Here is a 21541-nt window from a genome sequence, read left to right on the forward strand (position 1 = left end):
AAAGGGTGAGAAATAAAAGGGAAGAAAAAACTAAAACGTGACACGGTTATGTACTGTAGTTGCTCCACGTTTCTTAGTAGTGAGAAAGTCAATGCGAAAAAATACAGTTCTTGGGATTGATCACGTGATAGGGTAATAGATGAGGTCTTGCAGGATGGCTCCACCCCTTTTCACAGATCTTGAGGAAATTAATTGGAATTATATACTAGGTTGTTCACAGACGATACATTTCAACCACTTTTAATACGAACAGGAGATTCTGATTGGTCAGAAGGTCGAAACATTTTTCCATAACAGCAGCTCTGACAATAGCTACTATATTAATGTGCTTTTTCTAATTTTGTTCGTTTTATTGGGATGTTTATGGTGGTTGTGTAACTTAAACAGAGATACAGTATGATTATATGATATGGTTAAATCTTGGCATGCTGCACTTTTTAATTTCTTTGTAACGCGATAAGCTGCGTTACTTTGTCTCGTTAAAATTTAAGGAAAAAAGCCGGAAAGGATGCGCCCTTTTTAACTAAAGAATATTAATTGCTGTGTTGTATAAGAGGAATAAAACTCATGGGGATGTTTTTCCAATTAATTAATTTATTTTTTACATTTTGTAAGTATGTGGTATATATATGAGATAATAATCAACCCTATTGTGTTCCTCAGAGTCCCCTTGTTGTAGTTTGACGTCAGCAGATGGAGAAACAAACAGGGGGAGCACGCCTTGTCCTGACACAGCACTCTCTCCTATTGTAGTCTGTGCCTGGCTATGGCTTAGGAAGGAGACAGGAAACCTGACTCACACATCTGCAGTGTGTACGCACACACACACATGCTGGACAGGACAACCAGGGAGCGTGTCTGATTCATTGATACGTACTCCTAAACCACTAATGCTGTAATGCCTAGACTATGAGTAGCATAATAAAGCTTTGAATAATATGATCACAAATCACATCGAGTCTGACTACACTGTTCTTTTTTTTCGTGTTAATTAGGTACAGCATTTATTTTTAATTATTTTAAAAATTACGTATCAAACTAGTGATACAGCAGATGTAGCAACAAACTGTCTATAAATATATCAAATATAAATATACGATACACATAAAAAGGCTGACATATAAAATCCTGAACTTCGCATTGCGTGCTATTAGTGGATCGTTAAGACACGACAGGTGCTTAAAACTTTGTTTAATATCCATATAACTACAGACACTCACGCAACTCCAGCTCATCGTCTGGAAATCCTTTACTGCAGCATGAGACATGCTACGACCTGCTCGATGAGGAAAGCAGAAATGCTTAACGCACACACTTTAGCTGTGGTGTGTGCATGTGTGCGTGTGTGTGTGTGTGTGTGTGTGTGTGTGTGTGCGTGTGTGTGTGTGTGTGTGTGTGTGTGTGCGGTCTTGCATATGGTGTCTTTCAGCTAGTGTACAGAAAACTCTGACCTGGGATCAGCTCAACAAAATCATGATCCTACTGATTTCAACACCTTTATGCTATGATTGGAATTTTTGTTTTCTGTGTGCCTTAGAGGTATGATATTAGTCTCAGCATTTAGATGTCATCAAAGCGGTTTTTGTCTCATAAGAAGGTTTATGTACTTCAATCTGTCGCCACGGGATTCTCAATAGAGCCATTCATAATGAGACGTACGGTAAAGTCAAACAAGTGGGAACCAAAACAAAGGCAGAATATTTCACGGATTAACTACAGTGTTCTAAAAGTTGTTTGCGAGTTTGAATGCTGTTATTTCAGTCTGTGTGTGTGTGTGCATGTGTGTGTGTGTGTGTGTGTGTGTGTGTGTGTGTGTGTGTGAGTGTGTGTTGTAGGAGTCCGTATGCTCAGCTCACCTTGTTGGAGGCCATGTCGCTGACGGACCTGTAGGTCTGGATGGTCTCGAGCTGATCCAGGCACCAGTCCAATTCTTCCATGGTCTCCACAGCCAGTTTCTGGTACGACTCGTCTGTGTAAAGGCACACAGAGACAGACGCTCGCTCAAAACGTTCCTGCATGGTTACTCGGGCGCTCAGGCGATTCTTCATCCTGGGCTCACACGCACACTCTGAGGGGCTTGCACTCACTCGCTCTCTCTTTCTCTCTCCCTCACACACACACACAGATACACACAGATACACACACACATACACGACTGCACGGTGTATGAGAGCGAGGGAGTGAGGTCTGCAGCTGGATGAAGCGCCTGTAGCTGGGCGATACGGTTTCCTGGCTTGAAGCCCTTTCCTCTCACTCGCCCGCCTTCTTTTTCTCAATGTCTGTGAGTTGGCTGTGGTCAAGTGATTCTGCCACCTGGCTCTGTGCCTCTGACCTCTCGTGCACTGCCTAGCTTACCCGTTCAGCTGTGATGTCAATAGACAGGAAGATGGGGTGTGTGTGTGTGTGGGGCGTTTTGCATAGCCCCCAATCCTCCACCACACACACAGTCACCCACTTCCTCATTTACAAAAATCTAAACCTCAAGCCAGGAAGCACAAACACACAAAGATACACACCTGTATACATAGATACACTCACCAACACACTCTCTCTTTCTCTCTCTCTCACACACACACACACACACACACACACACACACACACACACACACACACACACACATTTACATACACTAAACCACTGCTTTACAGCATATGCACACAATCTAACAGTTCATGTTACTGCCGACTTCAGCCCTGTAATCTGGGGCACGCAGGCCAGAGCGAAGCCTCAGCGCTGTTAAACAGGGGAAGGACTCATGAAGGCTCTACTATACACAGATGACTCCTTGTGTGCCTTGTCTGTGTATGTGTTATGCCGCGTTTGGGACTCGCAGCTGCACAACACAGCGGTGGGGAATTACATTTACGCACATTTGGTCATTCAGTCACTGGGCAGCTCTGATTCATGATGACTTGCATCCAAACAAATCAAAACATTCATAACTTGAAATAGGAGAGAATGTGAGAGTGGTTGTGTCCAAAGGACCATTTGAATGCGCAAAGCAGAAAGGACGAAAATATGTGCACTGACTTGGCTCCTCATTTTTGTGAATGGTGTCACATGGATTCTGCATAGTGGATGGTATCAAGCTCATTGTACACTTACATTGTTTTCCTGATGCCTGTTACTGTTGCACAAATTACAACATTCACCTCATGTTGCCTTTATGTTTATATTCATATTTACAACTTATACTGTAATATTATTACACTATATGCACTTTTGCATTAGATTTACTTATTTATATACATTGCTATATGCACTTTTGGTTAGATGCTTACTGTATTTCATTGGCCCTAAACTTTGCACAATAGCAATAATGTTAAATCTAATCTAATCTAATTTAATCTAATCTAACTGTATGAATAGAAGTGAACTGAAGTTGATGAACACAAAAAAGCCAGAACAATGACTCTTTAAACTCTCATCTTGCAAAAACAAAAAGTTAAAATGATTGACATCCGTCTACAAAGCAATTACGTAAACATTGCATGCAACATTTCAAGTGCATCACTAAAGCAAATGTGAAAGCTGTTGTTTCCTGTAATACTTATTCACATAAAAACGTTTTCCAATAACACTACTCGCATGAAGGTACGTTTAAGAAATATAGACATCTTAAAAAAAAGCTTATCTTCTAAACATTATCTTCTGAGACACATGAAGATCTTTTCCATCAAATGCTCATGCAGCTTTGAAAAGCAGATAAACAAACTCAGAAGCAACCGCTACCCGCCCACTTCTACATTCATGAGCTCATATTTGCCCACGATTCATTTCTTCTGTTGCTGTTGCAATTGACAGGCAAGAGAATGAGCGAAAGAAAAAAAGAGAAAAAGAGAAAGAGAGACACAGAGTATGCCACCTCTTTCACCCAGACAGCATAGCCAATTTTCTTCGCTAGTCCCCAGACATGGATTTCATTCCGTACTGCTTCTTTGTACAATTTTTTCCCCAGCAAAAACAGTTATTGCATTTAATCGATGACAAGGTTGCACTCTAAATTTCTAAAATTTCATGGTTGTGCATCACAATGGGAAAAAACCTAAATACATTCCAGCACCAAAGAAACTCAGAATTAATCATTTCCATTTAATAGATGTAAAACAACACATAATACTGGCATTAGGCATGAGCATGGTTTCAGTGTTCTTTAAATTGGGTACATATTAAATAAAGAAGGTCAGCGTGGTTATGAACTGGGGACGCTGATGACTGAAACACTAGAAATGAAAGCTTTTTTTAAGAAAAAAAAAAAATATTTCCACTAAAAAAACACTAAACTGGCAAAAGTATTTAGACACTGACCTTTCACAACCATATGTGATTCTTATAGAAAGATTATCGTTGATGGTTTTCTTGAGTGGCCTGCTATTTAACACCACTGGAATGACCTAGAATGCTTAGTGCACCACAGGCCACCTCACCCTAGATCATCACCTGACTTTAGTAAGACCCTTGTGGCTGAGGAAGCACAAGTCTACACACCCACACTTTAAAATCTAGTAGAACATATTAGTTAGTTAGTTAGTTGATTAGTTAGTTAGACAGACAGACATACAGACAGACGTAAGTAAGTATGTAAGGCACAATATGTGTAGAGAATGTGGAATATAAAAATGTACAATATGGGATATGTACAATGTATGTACAACTGTACAAAGGTTATACACAGTGTATATAGTAATATACAGATATAAGGATTATCTAGGATGTACAATGAATTATACACAGGATCTTCCCTGATTAGTGAATATTATTATAACAACAAATAGGGAGTATATGTAGTATAGGATGTTCAAAAAGGACATATGAATGTTATCTTATAATCTTAATATCAGGTGTCCACAAACTTGTCTATAAAGTGTATCAATCATTGTATGTTAAAGCTTTATTCTAGCTTGTTTTCATGAAGGATGCCAATAATTTTCAAATGCGGATCTTAGAGGAGGACATGCTCGATGCCTTGAAGTTAAATGCGCATGTTAGCCGTATGTGGAACAAATGCCAAGAGGCTGAACTAAAAGCCTTCGTCTTATCAAACATACGTTAGTTCTCAGCACAATCCCTTGGCTCTGTTTCTGTTCCTCTTTCTGTTAAAGGGAGGTTTCTTGTTCTCTATTGTGGGGAAAAAACCTGCGTCGGCATCGAGCTGGGTGTGCGCCAACTGATAACCGGCATGTTATCATTTCATAACAAATCATAAAGTGTATGCGGCTGATTAGTGGGAATCCTTTTTTTATGGTGTGGATCAAGCGGTAAACTTTTCTCACGTTTTTTTTATTCATAAATGAGTGTCTTACCAGGCAGGATTCACAGTTTCTATTAGTATTATTACTTTATTAATATTATTATTACTATTAGTACCAGCAATAAAAGCTAGTGAAAAGACATAAGCAGTTTTTCTGTCATCCACATCCCCCTTCTCTCTCACACTCTCACACACTTACACACACTGAGTCACACATGGCCTGTTGTAAATGAAAGATAAAAGGATAGACCGCTCTTTTGGTCTCTCTGCAAGTAAAATGAAAGTCAGACAACGTGCGCATTAAAACAGTAGTGAAGTGGCTGACCACATATGCGTAATAGGGGGTTTTCTGCACTACACACACACACGGACCAGCACATTTGGAGCTCGAGGCACTGGTCCAGGAAAAAATCCGACATATGCCCATCTTGCATCTACCCACAAAGCATGAGGTCATCCGTTTAGCGATCTCAAATGGAGCGGACGTCAACAAAAAGCTTCTTCCATGAATAATGCAAACTAAACATGTGTTATAACCTTCTACCCGGTCATTTTCCCGATTGATAACCACACAGCTGTGCTGGAGATCCTGAACTACGTCCTCAAAATGTCACTCTGACATTTCCAGTAATAATGCATTACATGTAATATCGTTTATACTCGTGTGGGTGCGAAACGTATATGAGTGTGTGTACTTGCGTAAAGTTTTCAGGTCGTAGAAGGACAAATGCAGAGGAGGTGTTCTAAGCGGTAAAATCAATGTTGAAAATGTTTGGGGCTTTGTGGCTTTGAAATGTGTAAACGTATGTGTGCGAGTGTGGGTCCTTTCAATTCAAGTCATATAACTATGATGCAGTTGAGTTTGACAGAGTTTTTTGTGTGTGTGTGTGAACGTGTGTGTGCATTTGTTTGTGCATCCTGTACGCATATGTGCAAGGTGTTAGAGAATGAAAAGGATGTGGGATGTTTGTGGTGACAGCTTTAACATTCATACCAGCAATGTGTGTGGTGTGTGTAGTGAAGTATGAGGTCTAGAAGAACAACAACAAAAAAAACTACATAACTTTACACATTGGCTGTTCGCATGTGAGAACAACACTTGATCGGTACTTATTTTAAATGACTGCGGTCTAAAATTTCTATGGTCAACCCTCAGAATGAGTCACACCCATAATTATAACAAGTAAAATACTGAAATCATAAAGAAAAACATGCGAATCACTTAATGCCAGTTATTTAGGCTTATACAACAAGGAATGATCCATAGTTTTATTTCAACATAACATTGGTCAAATGCATTTTTAAACAGTGCATTTTTTCTCTTAGGTTCTTTTTTCTTAATTATATGCACCTCTGCAATAATATTTGCTGAAGCCTCCCCTGGTGAAAATTACAGCGCTGACATTTTGGACACTCCTCCATGCACAACATTTCCACTTTGCTTTGCATTATGTAGACGACTCTCTTTCATTTAGTACTTTTGCAGGAACAGAATTATATGCCTGGAAATGAGTTTGCATGGTGGGAGTTAGTATTTAACGGGTGCCAATACTTCTAGAGTCGGGGCATATACAGTATGGCGGAAAGTACAACATACTTAAATACAAACATTTTAAATACAAACGTTAAGCAGCAGTTTGAGTGACTTTGGATTCATTGTGTCTTGTTTACTTTATAGAATCATTCTTTGGCCTTAAGGGTGGCAAGAAGTCTGGAGTTGATGGTTCACTTCCAGTCGGTGGATGAAATGCGTCCCAAAATGGTTCGCCTCATTTACACAGAGGGTAAACACCTCATTTCCAAAATCTTTGTGAGAACATGTATGTGTGGGAGGTTTGTAGAGGAAGGTAAATACGTGTTTTGGTGGCTAGAAGGTTATTAGTTCAAATCCCTGCATTGCAATGATACCGCCAGTAAGCAAGTCCTTATCCTAAGCTGCTCAATCATGTAACTGGATTGTATCCATTCTTATTATACAGTACATCACGTCTACCAAATCCTAAATAACAGTCATTTTGTATAAACACACTACTGTACATGCTACTTAATTCACTTTTTTGTTTTCAAAACAAAGCAGTCTATAAAGATATATTTGACCTTGCATGGCATTTTACAGTCATGGGAGACCTTCAGATAAATACACAATTACAAAACGGGTTCACACGGGGTGAAGCGTTTATCCAAGAGAAGCAGTGTTCTGTATGCACGACTGCATGCCATTATCATGCTCTGGCCCGAGGAACTGAATACAAAGGCCACTTTAAGCAGAATTGTCAACAGTGTTTACCAAACCCCAAGAAATACTTCCAATTCAGGATTGTTTTGAACCATCATAAACAGCAATGTCTTGCAGGTCGCATTACTCTACACCAGCGTCACTATTCATACTACTGTCCTAATCAGAAACTGGTTATTTGTTTTTGAATTCTAGTGCAGATATCTATCCGTCTTTTAGATTCCAGCGTACGGTTCATTTCCTGGCAGGACTGGGTATACTGAAAGGTTTTCCTTGAGGAAGCCGAATCTCCTGCTCAGTGCTTAAAGGCTTAAACAAGTGAGGCATTGAGCGAGCGAGCAGGGAGGAGCGGAGTGTGCTAACCCAACCACATGAAGGACAAAACCTCGCTAGACCTCACATGGCCCGGGAATTGTGAACTCATTAGACCACACAAAACGAACTCTTTTTTTTCTTTTTTTTTTTCTTTTTATGCAGTGCTTTCACACATATTTTCTTTTCTGGCAACAGGAACCACAGAGAAAACCTTTTTTCAGCTTATCGCTTCATGACTATTTGGCAAGGCAGTTACCTCACATAATTATAGCATCGGAAATAACTTCATTAATCTAATTGATTTACTTTGGAAATTTTGAAAGCAATACAGTTATTAGCGTTTTTTTCCCCCCTCAGGATGCCATCATGTGTTTAAGCGTTTAGCTTTTTCTTCACAGACATGAGATTCTTTGCTACAGTTCAACACTGGATACTTGTGTGTGTTAATGAGAGAGAAAGTCTAAGAGAGTTTAAAAAAGAGGGAGGGTAAATATTCCACAGCCAATGGCCTGATCTCTGTCAGGCCATTTACTCTTCGCAGTCCCCGTTTCAGACCATCCATGCCCTGACAGTGAGCCCCCTGTCTCTCTTCCGCAAAGCGGCATTCCGGAAAATATTCCACACAGATTTATGAGGCCACGCTTTAGAATCAAACACCAAAGCGGGAAGAAAACAAGCCAGGCGGTGTTTTTGGTTATGGTGTGGCATGCGAGCCAGGGACTGAATCATGCACCAGTGGCTTGGCCACGTTGTCTTATATCACCCATTTGCTGTCATTCTAACCCGCTTTCCTTTTGAAGGTCAGACTTGCTCCTACACACTTAGTTCGCTGGACCTGTTTACAGAATCCTGGTCAATTACTAAAAGAAGTGTGGTTAAAAATCAAGAAGATGAAGAAGGCGATACCACCAATTTGAGGCTGTTTACAGGAACTTAAGATGGGATAGAAGACAGTAGTTCGGAAAAGCCACTTTACAAAACTGAACCATTTGAATTCCCAGCTCTACAGTGATTAGCTTGTAGAGAGAGCTACAGAAACTGAAATGTTATTGGTAAAGTAGCGACGATTAACTTGAATTTTGCACTGAAGTATTAATGTAAAAAATTAAATGATGTGGTGTTTATCTCCCCTATTCAGTGTTTAACTCAAAAAATCAGCTAGATACTTAGTAGAAAGTTAGTGCAATACATCTGTTTATATATAAATCAATGTTTAATCTCTTCGATTCAAATATTATGTCTCAGCTAGCTTCATTTATGAACTCAGACTTGCCCATTCACATTTAAATCGTAACAGAGCATAAACTGGATTTAAATCTGCCTATGATTAAAATTTCAAAAGCATCAAATCATGCTTGCAAATAAACATTACCTGTCCAGATGATGCAATTCTGGATCATTTTCATCATAAGGCTTTAGCAAAAAATAAATAATTAAATACAAGAACATCCGCATGAGAGTCGATTACCAGGTACATTTGTGTTTGGCTAGCAATAAAACATGAGCTTTTACATATCAGATCTTACTGTTTACTCTACTGTTTTGCAGACAGCCAATGTTTACCTACTGCTCAGAAAGACTATGACTCAAGCGTGCAGTTCTGAAGAAGTATAACAATGCACTGAAGTGCAAAAAAGGCTTGGTTAAAATGAATCATGAATTTAAAGAGACTTCCTACTGTATTTTCAAATCAATGGTCAACTGTATTGACACTGGAGATTAAAGAAAGTAGGGTGATTTATTCTAGTCACATGTACTTTTCAGCACAGTAAAATTCTTTCTTTACATAGCCCAGTGATGTTAGGAAGCTGGGGTCAGAGCACAGGGTCAGCCATGATACAGCGGCCCTAGAGCACAGAGAGTTAAAGGCCTTGCTCAAGGACCCAGAACGTAGCACCTTTGAGATTCTACAGCTTGAACCCCTAAGTAACCCAGAGCCTTAACCACTGAGCTACCACTACCCAAAAAAAAGATAAAAATAGATAAGGTCAGATATTGCTGACCTTTTATAGCATATATTCATTCAGCTTTAATATGGAATTCATCCTGGTCGGGGTCACAGTGGAATTGGAACCTATTCTGGAAAACATGGGGTGCAAGGGGGAAATATATCCTGGATGTAACAACCTTTATTCACACATTAAAAGACCCCTATGGTCAATTTAGTGTAGCCGGTTCACTATATGCATGTTTTAGTAGGTCGAAGGAAACCAGAGAACCTGCATGAAGCACATACAGTCCCACAGGAGCATGTGTGCCTAGACTGTGAGCCTATATGTGGCAGCCCTGATATCTTGGAGGTGTGTGTGTGTGTGTGTGTGTGTGTGTGTGTAGGCTGGATGTAGGCAGGCCCTGGTTGATCTGAGATCAATAATTGGATAAAAAGCTAATGATACAAAACGTCTGGTCCAAAGAGGGCATCTGAGGTTAGGACATGGATAACAGTTTCATTATTTATCAGCATGGGTATGCACACACACACACACACACACACACACACACACACACACACACAGTTCATGCTTTGTCCTTTTACCTGACTTGAACCCTTACAGCCGATCCACTGCCAAAATTCAATAACTTCATTGAGTGAGAACCCTCTATATAAATCTCCTATCTCCTTCAGTACAAATTAAAAAGCCAACACGTTCCAATTAATTCCACTTTCCAGTGGGATTTTGTTGTTTCAAAGCAGGCTGGCAGGTCACTTGATGAAAACGGGTCGAGGTTGAAGCAGGAGCATGACTGCCCTAATCATGTAGCAAAGATTTGATCTCGTCACGCTAATGAGAATCAGCTGCGCACTGTGCTATCTCATAAACTCTGCTTAACAATATAACTTTGGTGGTGTGATTCAGGAAATCCAATATCCACAGTAGAGGGAGATGGAGAGAAACCGCTGTTTGATTGAGTGCAGTAAAAAGAGTCAGCCCTTTATTTGTTAGGTCTGACATTTTCTACGCCCGCTTTAAGGTCTCTAAACTGCATAGATACAGTATGGAAAGGATGTGTCTGGTGCATGACAGAGTGATATGTATTAGGATATGGAAATTACTCGGAATCGACATCAGCTCACTTTCCACTGCTGTGTAGCACACACTACATTTCCTCTGCAGCATACAATCTAGGCTTGAATCTGCTTACCCCTGTTTAACTAAATAGCTGCATAAATATTGCACAATATAAAGTGTAATGTATTTATTTAATGCCGTACAGACAGCAGGAAGATCTATTGAACTAATGTGTGTTTACCTGTCAATCATCAGGCAAACATTATACCAGGAAGTGAGTAAATTAGAACAAAAGGCCTGTAAGTTGGATAGAGTTGGAAAGTGATGCAGAGCACTTGTCCCATATCCAGCTAACAATTATTAATCCTATATAACAATTGTGTAAGAAAATGATCCGGTGTGCTGTAATAGAAAAAAAAAATATATAACAATGATGTAAAGCAGTGTAAGTTTTGATAAACAAGTTTACAGTTATGTTGTGGAATGTCTGTGAAGCAAGCTAGTTCCTGTTCTTCTGGCACAGGGACTCTCTAAAGCCTCGTAAAGCTTAAAAAAATCTCCCGTGTCTGAAAGATCAGAAATCTGAAAGACCAGACGAATCTCTCTGACCCCAGAGACTCCCGTATCGGCAATTACAGCCGTGCAATATGTGGAGAGTCCAACGCACAAGTCCGGTAATGATAACGTAACGTATTACAATAAACGCATTCATATAAGCATGTGATTTGAATTACAGCCAGCACTGCTGTCAAACTTTAGCAAATTTTATATTTGACTAATCAAAATCCACAATTCATTCACTGTGCTGCCATAGTTGCTAGAAACAGCATCAAGAACATTTCTGCTATTTGAGTTATTTTCTATTTGTCTCATTTTGTCTCACTGTGCAACTTTGTAATTATAGTGTGAGCAGATGTTTTTTGAACATTGCAGGAATGTTAATTTTGCAACCACCCAGCCTAACCCATCGTGAATGTTAGCAAATATTAATACATTACGGAAAGTTCTGCTTATATGGCATCATGGAACTACGTGGTTTCCGACTAAATTCTAAAAAGTCAAACCGTTCAAAACATTGGGAAAATGTTAATCAAAGTAATTAAATTGGAATGAAATCAGAATGCTTTGCTGTTAACCAGTTTATGCAATTACACAGATCTCAATGTATCATGAAGTGTGTAGCATGACATGATAACAAGGCAAACAAGTGCTTTATAGATAAGTGCTTGATTATATATTATATATTAGTAGAAAATATAAGCTTGCAATGTCCTTCAAAACAAATGGCTGGATTTATTTCCTAAAAAAAAAAAAAACCACAACAAGCAACAAACAAGCTAGAGGAATAAAAAACCTAGACAAGCATGAATATATTCCATCAGTCGAACATATGAGCACTAACCCAACTGTAAACTTGCAGCTTCCCTGTAATGATAATTTCTTACTTAAGTTAGACCATTTACACCACAGTGACCTTCTTCTGTGTAATGAAAGTGACTGATCATTCCTCTGAACTTCTTACACAAGTTGTTTTAGTTAAATAATTACCCACATGGCAATGAAACAAAGACTGCATATTAAAAACTGGCCTGTTTTTTGGCATCAAACCACAAACAGGAACTAAAACTCTGACACTCAATTTATTGAATCCTTTGGCAACTCTTTTACCATGCAGCTTTGCAGGACCAGGTCCTATTTAAGAATCAAAACAAAAGAGTCATGCGAATCTAAATAATCTTCTCTGTCTTTTTCTCTCTTTCTCGCTCTGGTTGAGTTTGTTTGAAAACCCGCAGGCCCTTTGGCAGAAGAGCTCACAGAGGAAGGGTAGTGTGTCTGCTTTATGGCTGTGCTGACGTCAATGGCATAATTCAGATAGTTAGCAGGGTGCATTGCTCTCCACCAGGCCTCTGCCAAAACCCGACACAGACTTCCTTCTCTGAGCCAGGCAAACATCTGCTCGTCTAATACAGACACAGTTTGTAACTCAGACCTGCCTGCCTGTTGGTGCCCAGGGTGTCTGATTTTGTTTTGAAACCATGCTTTGACTTTAAGAATATGGTTTCACAGCACATAAAACGCATCTACACAAGAAAAAATCTATTCTGTTATAAAGGACAGGAAATGGTACGTATCTGGACTGATTCCTGACTGTGTATTCACAGCAGCCTCTGTGACACTTACATTTCTCGTGTGACTTCTTGTTCATTGTTTTTAGAAAACTCTTTTGATTCAAATCACAGGCAGAAAGAAAAAAAACTGCAGCTCAAACATCTGTACAAGAGATCCATTGAGGCCTAGAAAACTAAAAATATAGTGTTCGAGCTACAAGTATGCGTCTCTGATCATGAGCAGATGGACTGCACGAACAAGTTTTAGAGCATTCGATCTTTCGAGCAAGTGTGCCTCATGCCTGGCACAGAGGTATCTGCCCTTTCTGTTCCCCCCTAAAGATAGTCATGTTGTGTGTGATGTGGCCCTGATGCCCCAGCTGCCACGAGATGCTCAGCGAAGCCGCGCTGCACTTTTGCAAAAGCCAAGCTCTCCCATTACCACCCAAACTATTTGAGTCAGCAGTCAGCTGAGGAGGGGGTACGGAATTTAATCACCTTTCACCTCATAGGTCTGATATTTTATTTTGCTACAAGATTACACAATTGTTATTCTTGGTTTGAAATTGGAAACTAGTTGCTTGAAAAGTTACATTGCGTCGGCATTCAGAATTATTCACATTCGCAAAGTTAGAATTTGTTAAGGACAGTGGATTGAAATTCTCAATCATCATCACAATTGCAAAATATAACAATATACTGTAATAAATAATATACATATAAAAATAATAATAACAATAACAGCATAATAGGGGCTATGGGCAACTGATAGGAAGGTCGAGGGTTCAAGTCCCGGTATTGCCAAGCTGCACCCTTGGGGCCCTTGAGCAAGGCCCCTAATGCTCTGTGCTCCAGGGGCCATGTAACATGGCTAAACTGCACTCTGATCCCAACCTCCTAACACCTTACTTTCTTTCTTTTTCTTGTTATAGGAAAGTGTTCAACAATGGGATGTGGCCCAATGTGAAGCAATGTTACTGTTACCACCATGGAGATGATTATTTGCCTATAACACCATGTCCTGAAGTGTTTTATTCACATTTTAGCAGCTATCAAACAACCATTATTTCCTCACTAATTGCTATTTTATTTCTTTTGAAATAAAAAATCTGTCATGATTTCTTTCCCTAACAAACAGAGTGCAGCTGCCCAAACTTTTTCCTATGAAGGGCCAAAAATTAAACCTGGTTGAGATCTGTGGGACAAAAAATACATATTGCATTGTACGAAACATTATATTAACATTAAAGTTGACGTGGTTCTTAACATTTTACAATTTCATAATATTTAAAAATAAACAGAAAGCTTGACTTTGTACCTAATGGCTTAACTAATGCATATTTTCCAAGTTTCAATTTAGTGAATATTCCAATAAAATAATCCAATTTACTGTACAATAAAGTACAAAAGAGTTCAATGCCTAATACCGCTATTCAGTGACCTCCGAGGCGAGCCATTAAGCTGGTCCTTATTTTTTAAATGATTTTTTCCAAATGGCATGCCTTTTTTTTCCCTCTTCTAATATACGGCATGGCAAAAAATCAACAATCACCACTGGCTACGTATTCATTCTCAAACTCTCAATATGTTATTTTCTTTCTTTTGCCATATGCTGACACAGTGACTGGAACTGAAAGAGAAAATTTTCTCCTAGTCCATTGACAAAAAAAAAATTACACCAAAATCTAGAAATAAAAACCTTTTGAAAACAAGGCCTATGCAATACACTGAGCAATAGCCAAGCTGTCAAAAATAAATGCAGTTTACAACCTGGAGCTGAAATGAAGGTAAATTTCATGGCTCTTAAGCCGAATGAGGAAAAGTGGAGTACCAGATATCTGAAAGCTCTCATATCAATTCCTTTAAAAACACAATGCAGGACATGAAGAAAAAAGTCAAATATTTCTCTTTTACTACAAATAAATTTATCAAAGAATAATAAATTACTGGTGGTTGATTGATTTATTCTGAGTAGCATATGAAAGCTCCATGGTCTGAAACCTGCTCCATAAATTAGAGAGAAAGGTAGAAGAAAACCGCATAAATCAGTGCCAAATGATCACTCGTTTGACATACTATACTATACTAGGTGGAATAATTAAATTGCGAATTGTGACAGCGAGGTAATAAATAAACAAAACGTCTTTTTGGATCCACCATGTTCCTGTTGACTATTTGAACAATCTAAAAGTACCTAAATGTTGCACCTGCAAATGTGAAACATTATTCCCATGAGAGGAAACTTCATATTTCATTTCACACGTAACCAGGCCTTAAAGTGTAGCACTGCTTCTGGCTTAGTTTCTATTAATGTAATTTTATTGTAATGATCTTATACAATTGCAATTGCTAGCATAAAATGGTATGATAGATCATTAATGGTCCACATAGTCAGAATTTGAAGCAAACATTGGCCAATGTTCTAAAAGTAACCAATAAAAAAAACCGCAGCATTAACACTAACTGCCTCAACACAGCATATCCACTCTTCTGATGTTTGACTAGATTGTGGAGTTTAGTTGTGGAGATTTGTGTGAGCTTTATTCAGCGACAAGGGTGTTAGTAAAGTCAGATACTGGTGTAGCATAGGGCAGACTGGGATGCACTCAACATTCCAAATAACCCTAAAGTTTTTCAATAGGGTTGCAGTCAGAGCTCTAAAACAGGCCACTCATGATCTTCCACTCCAACCCTTGCAAACTATATCTTTATGGAGGTGGCTTGGTGCACAGGGGCATTGTCATGCTGGAACAGGTTTGGGTCTTCTAGTTTGAGTAAAAAAAAAAAAATGTACTGCTACTGAATCCAAAGACATCCTGTACAATGTGTACATCCTGTGCCTCCAAATTTATGGAAAAAATATCAGGTGTCCAAATACTTTTGTTGACATAGTGCCTTACTGAGGTCTATTTTATAGAGCAAACCCAAAATACTTCCTAGTCAGTTATAAAAAAAAAGTAATATAAATGACTAAATCGAAGTTGTATGTGTATGTGATATTCAGATATGTCTAGTTGTCTTTAAGTAAAAGTGTTATTTAACATTTATTTCAAAGAAGACACCCATACACAGAGGTGTTCCTTTGATTTGTCTGAAAGAAGGAAGTATTTTAATAATAACATGGCTGTTTTGGAAAAGAAGTTAGTGAGGAAACAAATGTTTATTGGTGTTATAACGCAAATGATAGGGACTAACTTGTTTTGTGGACGTTCCAATGAACAATAAACAGATAAAAAATAATCCGTTTATGGTCCCGTGTAACATTGTGGAACGCTTGCAAAATAAGTTAGTCCCTGTTATCACGTGCTATAACACCAATAAACATTTATTTCCTCACCAGCTTCCTTTCCATTGTTACTCATTATTTAATAATAATAATAATAGTACCTTTTTAACCTGTAATTCCTGAGAAATTGAAGTGATATACTACACTGAATGGATAACGTATTGGGACACTGTATTTTCCAGTCATATGAGATTCTTCCCTGAACTGTTACCGTTGGAGGCACAAAGATGTATAGAATGTCTCTGAATGCGGAAGCACTGAATTCTACCTTTACTTGAACTACCCAAGCCGGTTCCAGCATGACAATGCCCCTGTGCACAAAGCCAGAGATAAACTTTACATGGGTTGGACTGGAAGATCTCAAGTGGCCTGCTCTATAAAGCTCTGACCTCAAGCCTATTGAACAGCTTTGGGATAAACTGGAACACTGAATGCACCCCCCACCTCCTCACCATACAAAAACATCACCACATTGTTCATTGTACTACAAAAAATCCCCTTAAGTGTTTTATTCGTTATTTCCTGTACATGACCACCTACAATGACATGTGATCCCGATCTGTCATTAAATCCTAACAATTACAATGCTAAAATGCCTCCATACAAAATCTGTTCTTATAGAAGAATGAGAGATTCAGCATGTGATAAAAGCCTCCTGATGTTCCGTATCATACGGCAGTTTAATGGTTCATGTCATTTTTGCACCCTTCTAGCCATTTTGAAAGGTCAACTGTTTTAGTGCCCAGGGTTTTACACTTACTCCATCCCTATTCCCAAAACACACACCCCTCTCACTGGAGACCAGGTCTGTTTGAAAATATTTGCAATGATGTCATCCTATCTCTAGGGGTTTGGAGTACATAAACATGGCACGCGGCTCAGATCTAAGGCCAGTTTGGCACATAGGAGTGGACCGATGGCTTTGGGACAGCGGTGTGGTATTCCTCACCTCCACACACAGAATCAACACACGCCGTACATCAGTCGAGGCAGGCGGCCTGCTACGACATGTAAACATCACACGTAAAGTTTCTCACATTCGTCAAAGTCATCTAGTGGTCAAACGCCATCACGTAGGCATGTCCGTGCACTGGTATACACACAAACACACACACTTAAGAAGAAAGTTGCTCGGATTCCTGAGTAAAAGAAACTAAAATTTAAGCCAATCCACAATAAACACACACACACACACACACACACACACACACACACACACATAGCCAGACACTTGACTCAGTAGGGATGTGGAGTACAGAACTGCTCGAGCCGTCATGGTTATCACACAGACTTCCTTTGGGCTGACGTTTTCCCGACAGACGGAAAGAACCCTGTGTGTTTGGGTGGCCTGTTGCTGCCACTGTTACTATGGCTACTATGCCCAAGACAGATGATGGGAAAAGATTTGGCTGACGATGCTCTGCTGTTCCTAGACGGTGCCTGTGTTTAGTGAGTGTCTGTACTTTATAAATGAAGTCTTTTTATTATAAGTGTGTCTTTTTTCTTTTTACATTACAGGAAATAAGCGAGAGGAAGGAGACAGCAAAAAGGAAAGAGCAAACAATGCAGACAGTGACAGATAATAATTTATAAGGAAATTTATTTAATTCACTCTGTATGGATCATTTCACAAAAAAAATAAAAATAAAAAAATATAAACTACGCCCATGACTGTTTCACAGAAATGACTAAAGGCAAACCCAGACAAATGTAATACTGGAAACAAAAAATAAATAAATGATCACAGATAAGACATAATGGTGCAAGTAGGTTTCAAGCTGGACTTTGGACCAGGCATAACAGTGTGCTTAAAAGAGTAGCATTAATAGAATGTTTCCTATTTTTTTATTACTGTATGAGGACAAACAATCCATTAGAAGGCCTGGTTAGCCCGTTTAATGGTGCATGGTGGCGTGTGAGGTCAGCCGAGGCCTTGTTCTGGAAAACCGCCTGGATAATAATGTGTCAACCGACTCGTAACACTACATAGCCTGGGAACAAGCAGAAAGTGTGGGAGACAGAGCGAGCAAACAAGGCCACACACACTGTGTGTGTCTGAAGGCTGGGGAAAAGTGACCTGACACGACTTGGTCACTGAGCACATTATATCACATGTCAGTTTGAATACATATCACTACTTTTTATTTCCTATTCTTTTTTCAAATAATAAAATGTTTTTTCTTTATTATAATCAGAGCAATTTTCCCAGGATTACAGTTTCAAAATTATTAATGAACACATATCACACAGTTTATTGTTATATTTAATGCTGTGAAACTTTTAGGAGACAAATTAGTTCCTGTTATTGCTTACGCTATAACAGATACATCTATAATATTGTTTCTTAAATATAATAAACACAAAATGTTACAGAGAAACCAGAAAGCTCTCTTTCGTTGTAGGAAACCTCCTAGCATTACAAAGCAATGCCACTGGAGACTCCTAACATAAATGTGTGCCCACTGAAAGCTTCACCATAGTGATGAAATGGCTGTCTATTGGAACATGACATCATCAGCAGGGTTACAAACCCATGCAACTATGCAGCGTGATGTGTCTGACAAAACAGGAAGTGCTTGTTTTATTTCCTGCATACCATCATAAAGCTACTCAGAGTAAGTTTTCCTGTGCTGATGAATAGTTCGGATGGTCACTCACTCTCACACATACAATCAGAGTAATAGAAAAATGCACCTAGAACCTAGACACACATACACAATATGGGCAAAAGAACTGGGGCACCTGACATTTCCAGCCATATGTGGTTCCTCTCCAAACTGCTACCACAATGTTGGAGACACAAAACTGAACAGGATGTCTTTTGTAGTGGTAGCATTCAAATTTCTCTTCATGAAGCTAGCTGATCTAAACCCATGGCAATGCCCCTGTGCACAAAGCAAGCTCCATGAAGGTATAGTTTACATGGGTTGTAGTTGAAGATCTTGAATAGCCTGCTATAAACCTCTGACCTTAACCCTATTGAACACCTTTGGGATTAACACTGACTGCATTCAAACGTTTTTGTGGCTGAGTGGGTAAACATTTCCACAAGCACCCTCCAAAATCTAGAGGAACGTCTTCCCAGAAGTGTGGAGAGCAATTATTAGAGCAAGTGGGGGCTATGTGTGGAATGGGATGTTCATAAAGCACATAGCAATGTTATGGTCATCTGTCCACAAAACGTTTGTGTGTATATATATATATATATATATATATATATATATATATATATATATATATATATATATACATATATATATATATATATATATATATATATATATATATATATATATATATATATATATATATATATACGGTACACAGTATATATATATATACATACACACACAAAACTGGAACATGTGTCAAAATCATTATAAGAAACAGTAAAACAACCACACGTAACTTCTGACATTAATTTCAGCTATTACTTTTTGTGGTTGTGGAAACAAATGCTGAGCTCATGTCTTCTCCTAAGCAGGAAATTAACAAAACCTCAATGGTCAAGCTTTCACTGCTCCAGGATTATTCCCTAATATTTCTCCTGGAGACCACATGCTCCATTTCAGCTGGACCCCCCACCTGGGCTTCCCAGTGACGATGACAGTGACGCAGGTACTTGTTCCTTGGACTGGACCACCATAAAGCCCACCATTGTGCTTCTCTGTGCAAGAAAGACTTCAAATGCCTTAGATAGATTACACTAACTGGGGAGCTTAATTAGGCCTAATGCAGCTGGATTTGACAAAATTACCACTCCGTAAAATAATAATAAAAAAAGTTCAGCTTTCATAGCAATGGTCAATCCAGCTTTACGGCACTAAGCTTAAATCAATAAGACTGAATTATTCCATGCGGACTCAAGCTGTGATCAGTGCTCGATGTTCAAAACATGCATGCTGATCCCTTCCAGTGAAGGTTTATAGCTCAGAGTGAACCTACGTCAGGGTCTGTACCGAAAGCGCTGCACTGATATTGTGAATCTGAGCTCTCAGCAAGGGTCAAGCTTTTGCGTGAGGAGAAACGTAAGAGGCCTACACGTGCTTTTACAATCCTCTAGAGTAGTCACAAGACACGAAAACCCAGTTTATCTTTCAAATTAAACTTTGGAAAAAAGCCCTGATAGTTATTATTTTTTTTAAAACAGATGGAGAATCTTGCTGTCAGTCATACAAGAGAAACGCCTAGTGAGCAAAAAAGAGAAGGTTCTTGTTATTTGAGCTCAACCCATAATGTTACTGAGAAACCGGTAAGCGGCGATTAAAAAATTCCTGACACTAAAGAGCTCCTTCTATAAATGTTAAATAAAGCTCTATGTACAGAACAAGCATCTGAGATGAAACATGAGGTGAAAGATCATGTTTTATGGTCTGGGCAAATAAAATTAACTAAAACAACGATGGTGCAGTCTTAGTTGTAAGGAAGAAAATATAAAAGTTGGAAATCAAATGCAGAATAATCTACTGACATAGCATACAGAATATAACAGATTTAAATGATCATTGTTCTGCTATGGGAGTATAGTGTTTTACATCACTATCAGATGTAAAGTAGAACCTTCTATAAACTCCTCTAATGTATCCTTTGTTACAAACTGTTATGTCAAATGGGTTACCAACAAGACAGGTAAAAGGAGCTGATTGAATATCCCTTAAGAAAATGTAAATGAATACCATTCTACTGAATAATAATCCCCTAATCAGGTCATTGTGAAAGTGACTATGCCCATGAGTATAGAAATGTTTCATTACAGTCAGAAGAACTTTGTATTCATTTGTAGTGACGCTTCCTCTAGATCATACCAGCAAAATAAATACATGCACCCCATACACACCCTGTATAACATTTGTCTCCCATCTGTATGTAGCACATATAAGCATATAAGTGTATTTACAGTTATATCAGTTCAAAAATATGCAGAAAACACCAACAGCATTGCATGTCATTATTCTTATCAAGCCAGTAAATCTGGAAAAACTCAGCTTTTCCTTTCTGTCTTTAGTCTCTGTTATTCCTCTTCCTGTCTTAGATCTGTGACTATGAATGGACAACTGTGAGCCAAGCACCAATGAGGGACATGAGGAAGTGATGCTGCGTAGACATAAATGAGCAAAACGAGGCAAACACTCACGACGACGATGTAGTTATTTGTTCCTACAGACTGCTCCGTTTCTCATGCTGCAATAAAGAATCCGGGCTAATTATAGCCCCTGACTCTTCTTCCTGAAATTGAGACAAGTGGAAAATAAACTATAAAAGAAAAATGGGTTTCCCTGCAGGGAATAGGAAATAGATGGACCTTTACTGGATGTAAGACTAACTACTCAGC

General features: G+C 38.8%; 1 protein-coding gene across 5 annotated transcripts in view; it reads right to left on the minus strand.

The window, feature by feature from the left end:
* The window catches only part of pde4ba (phosphodiesterase 4B, cAMP-specific a), a 170777-nt gene that overhangs the window by 12207 nt on the left and 137029 nt on the right, over positions 1-21541 (minus strand). For all 5 annotated transcript variants that reach the window (XM_046848797.1, XM_046848780.1, XM_046848789.1 and 2 more), the window contains one exon: positions 1857-1969. In XM_046848797.1, coding sequence (XP_046704753.1) covers positions 1857-1969 — 113 coding nt within the window. The remainder of the gene's footprint in view (positions 1-1856; positions 1970-21541) is intronic.

This window comes from Silurus meridionalis, chromosome 1 (genome assembly GCF_014805685.1).
Source record: "Silurus meridionalis isolate SWU-2019-XX chromosome 1, ASM1480568v1, whole genome shotgun sequence".
NCBI classification, from domain to species: domain Eukaryota; kingdom Metazoa; phylum Chordata; class Actinopteri; order Siluriformes; family Siluridae; genus Silurus; species Silurus meridionalis.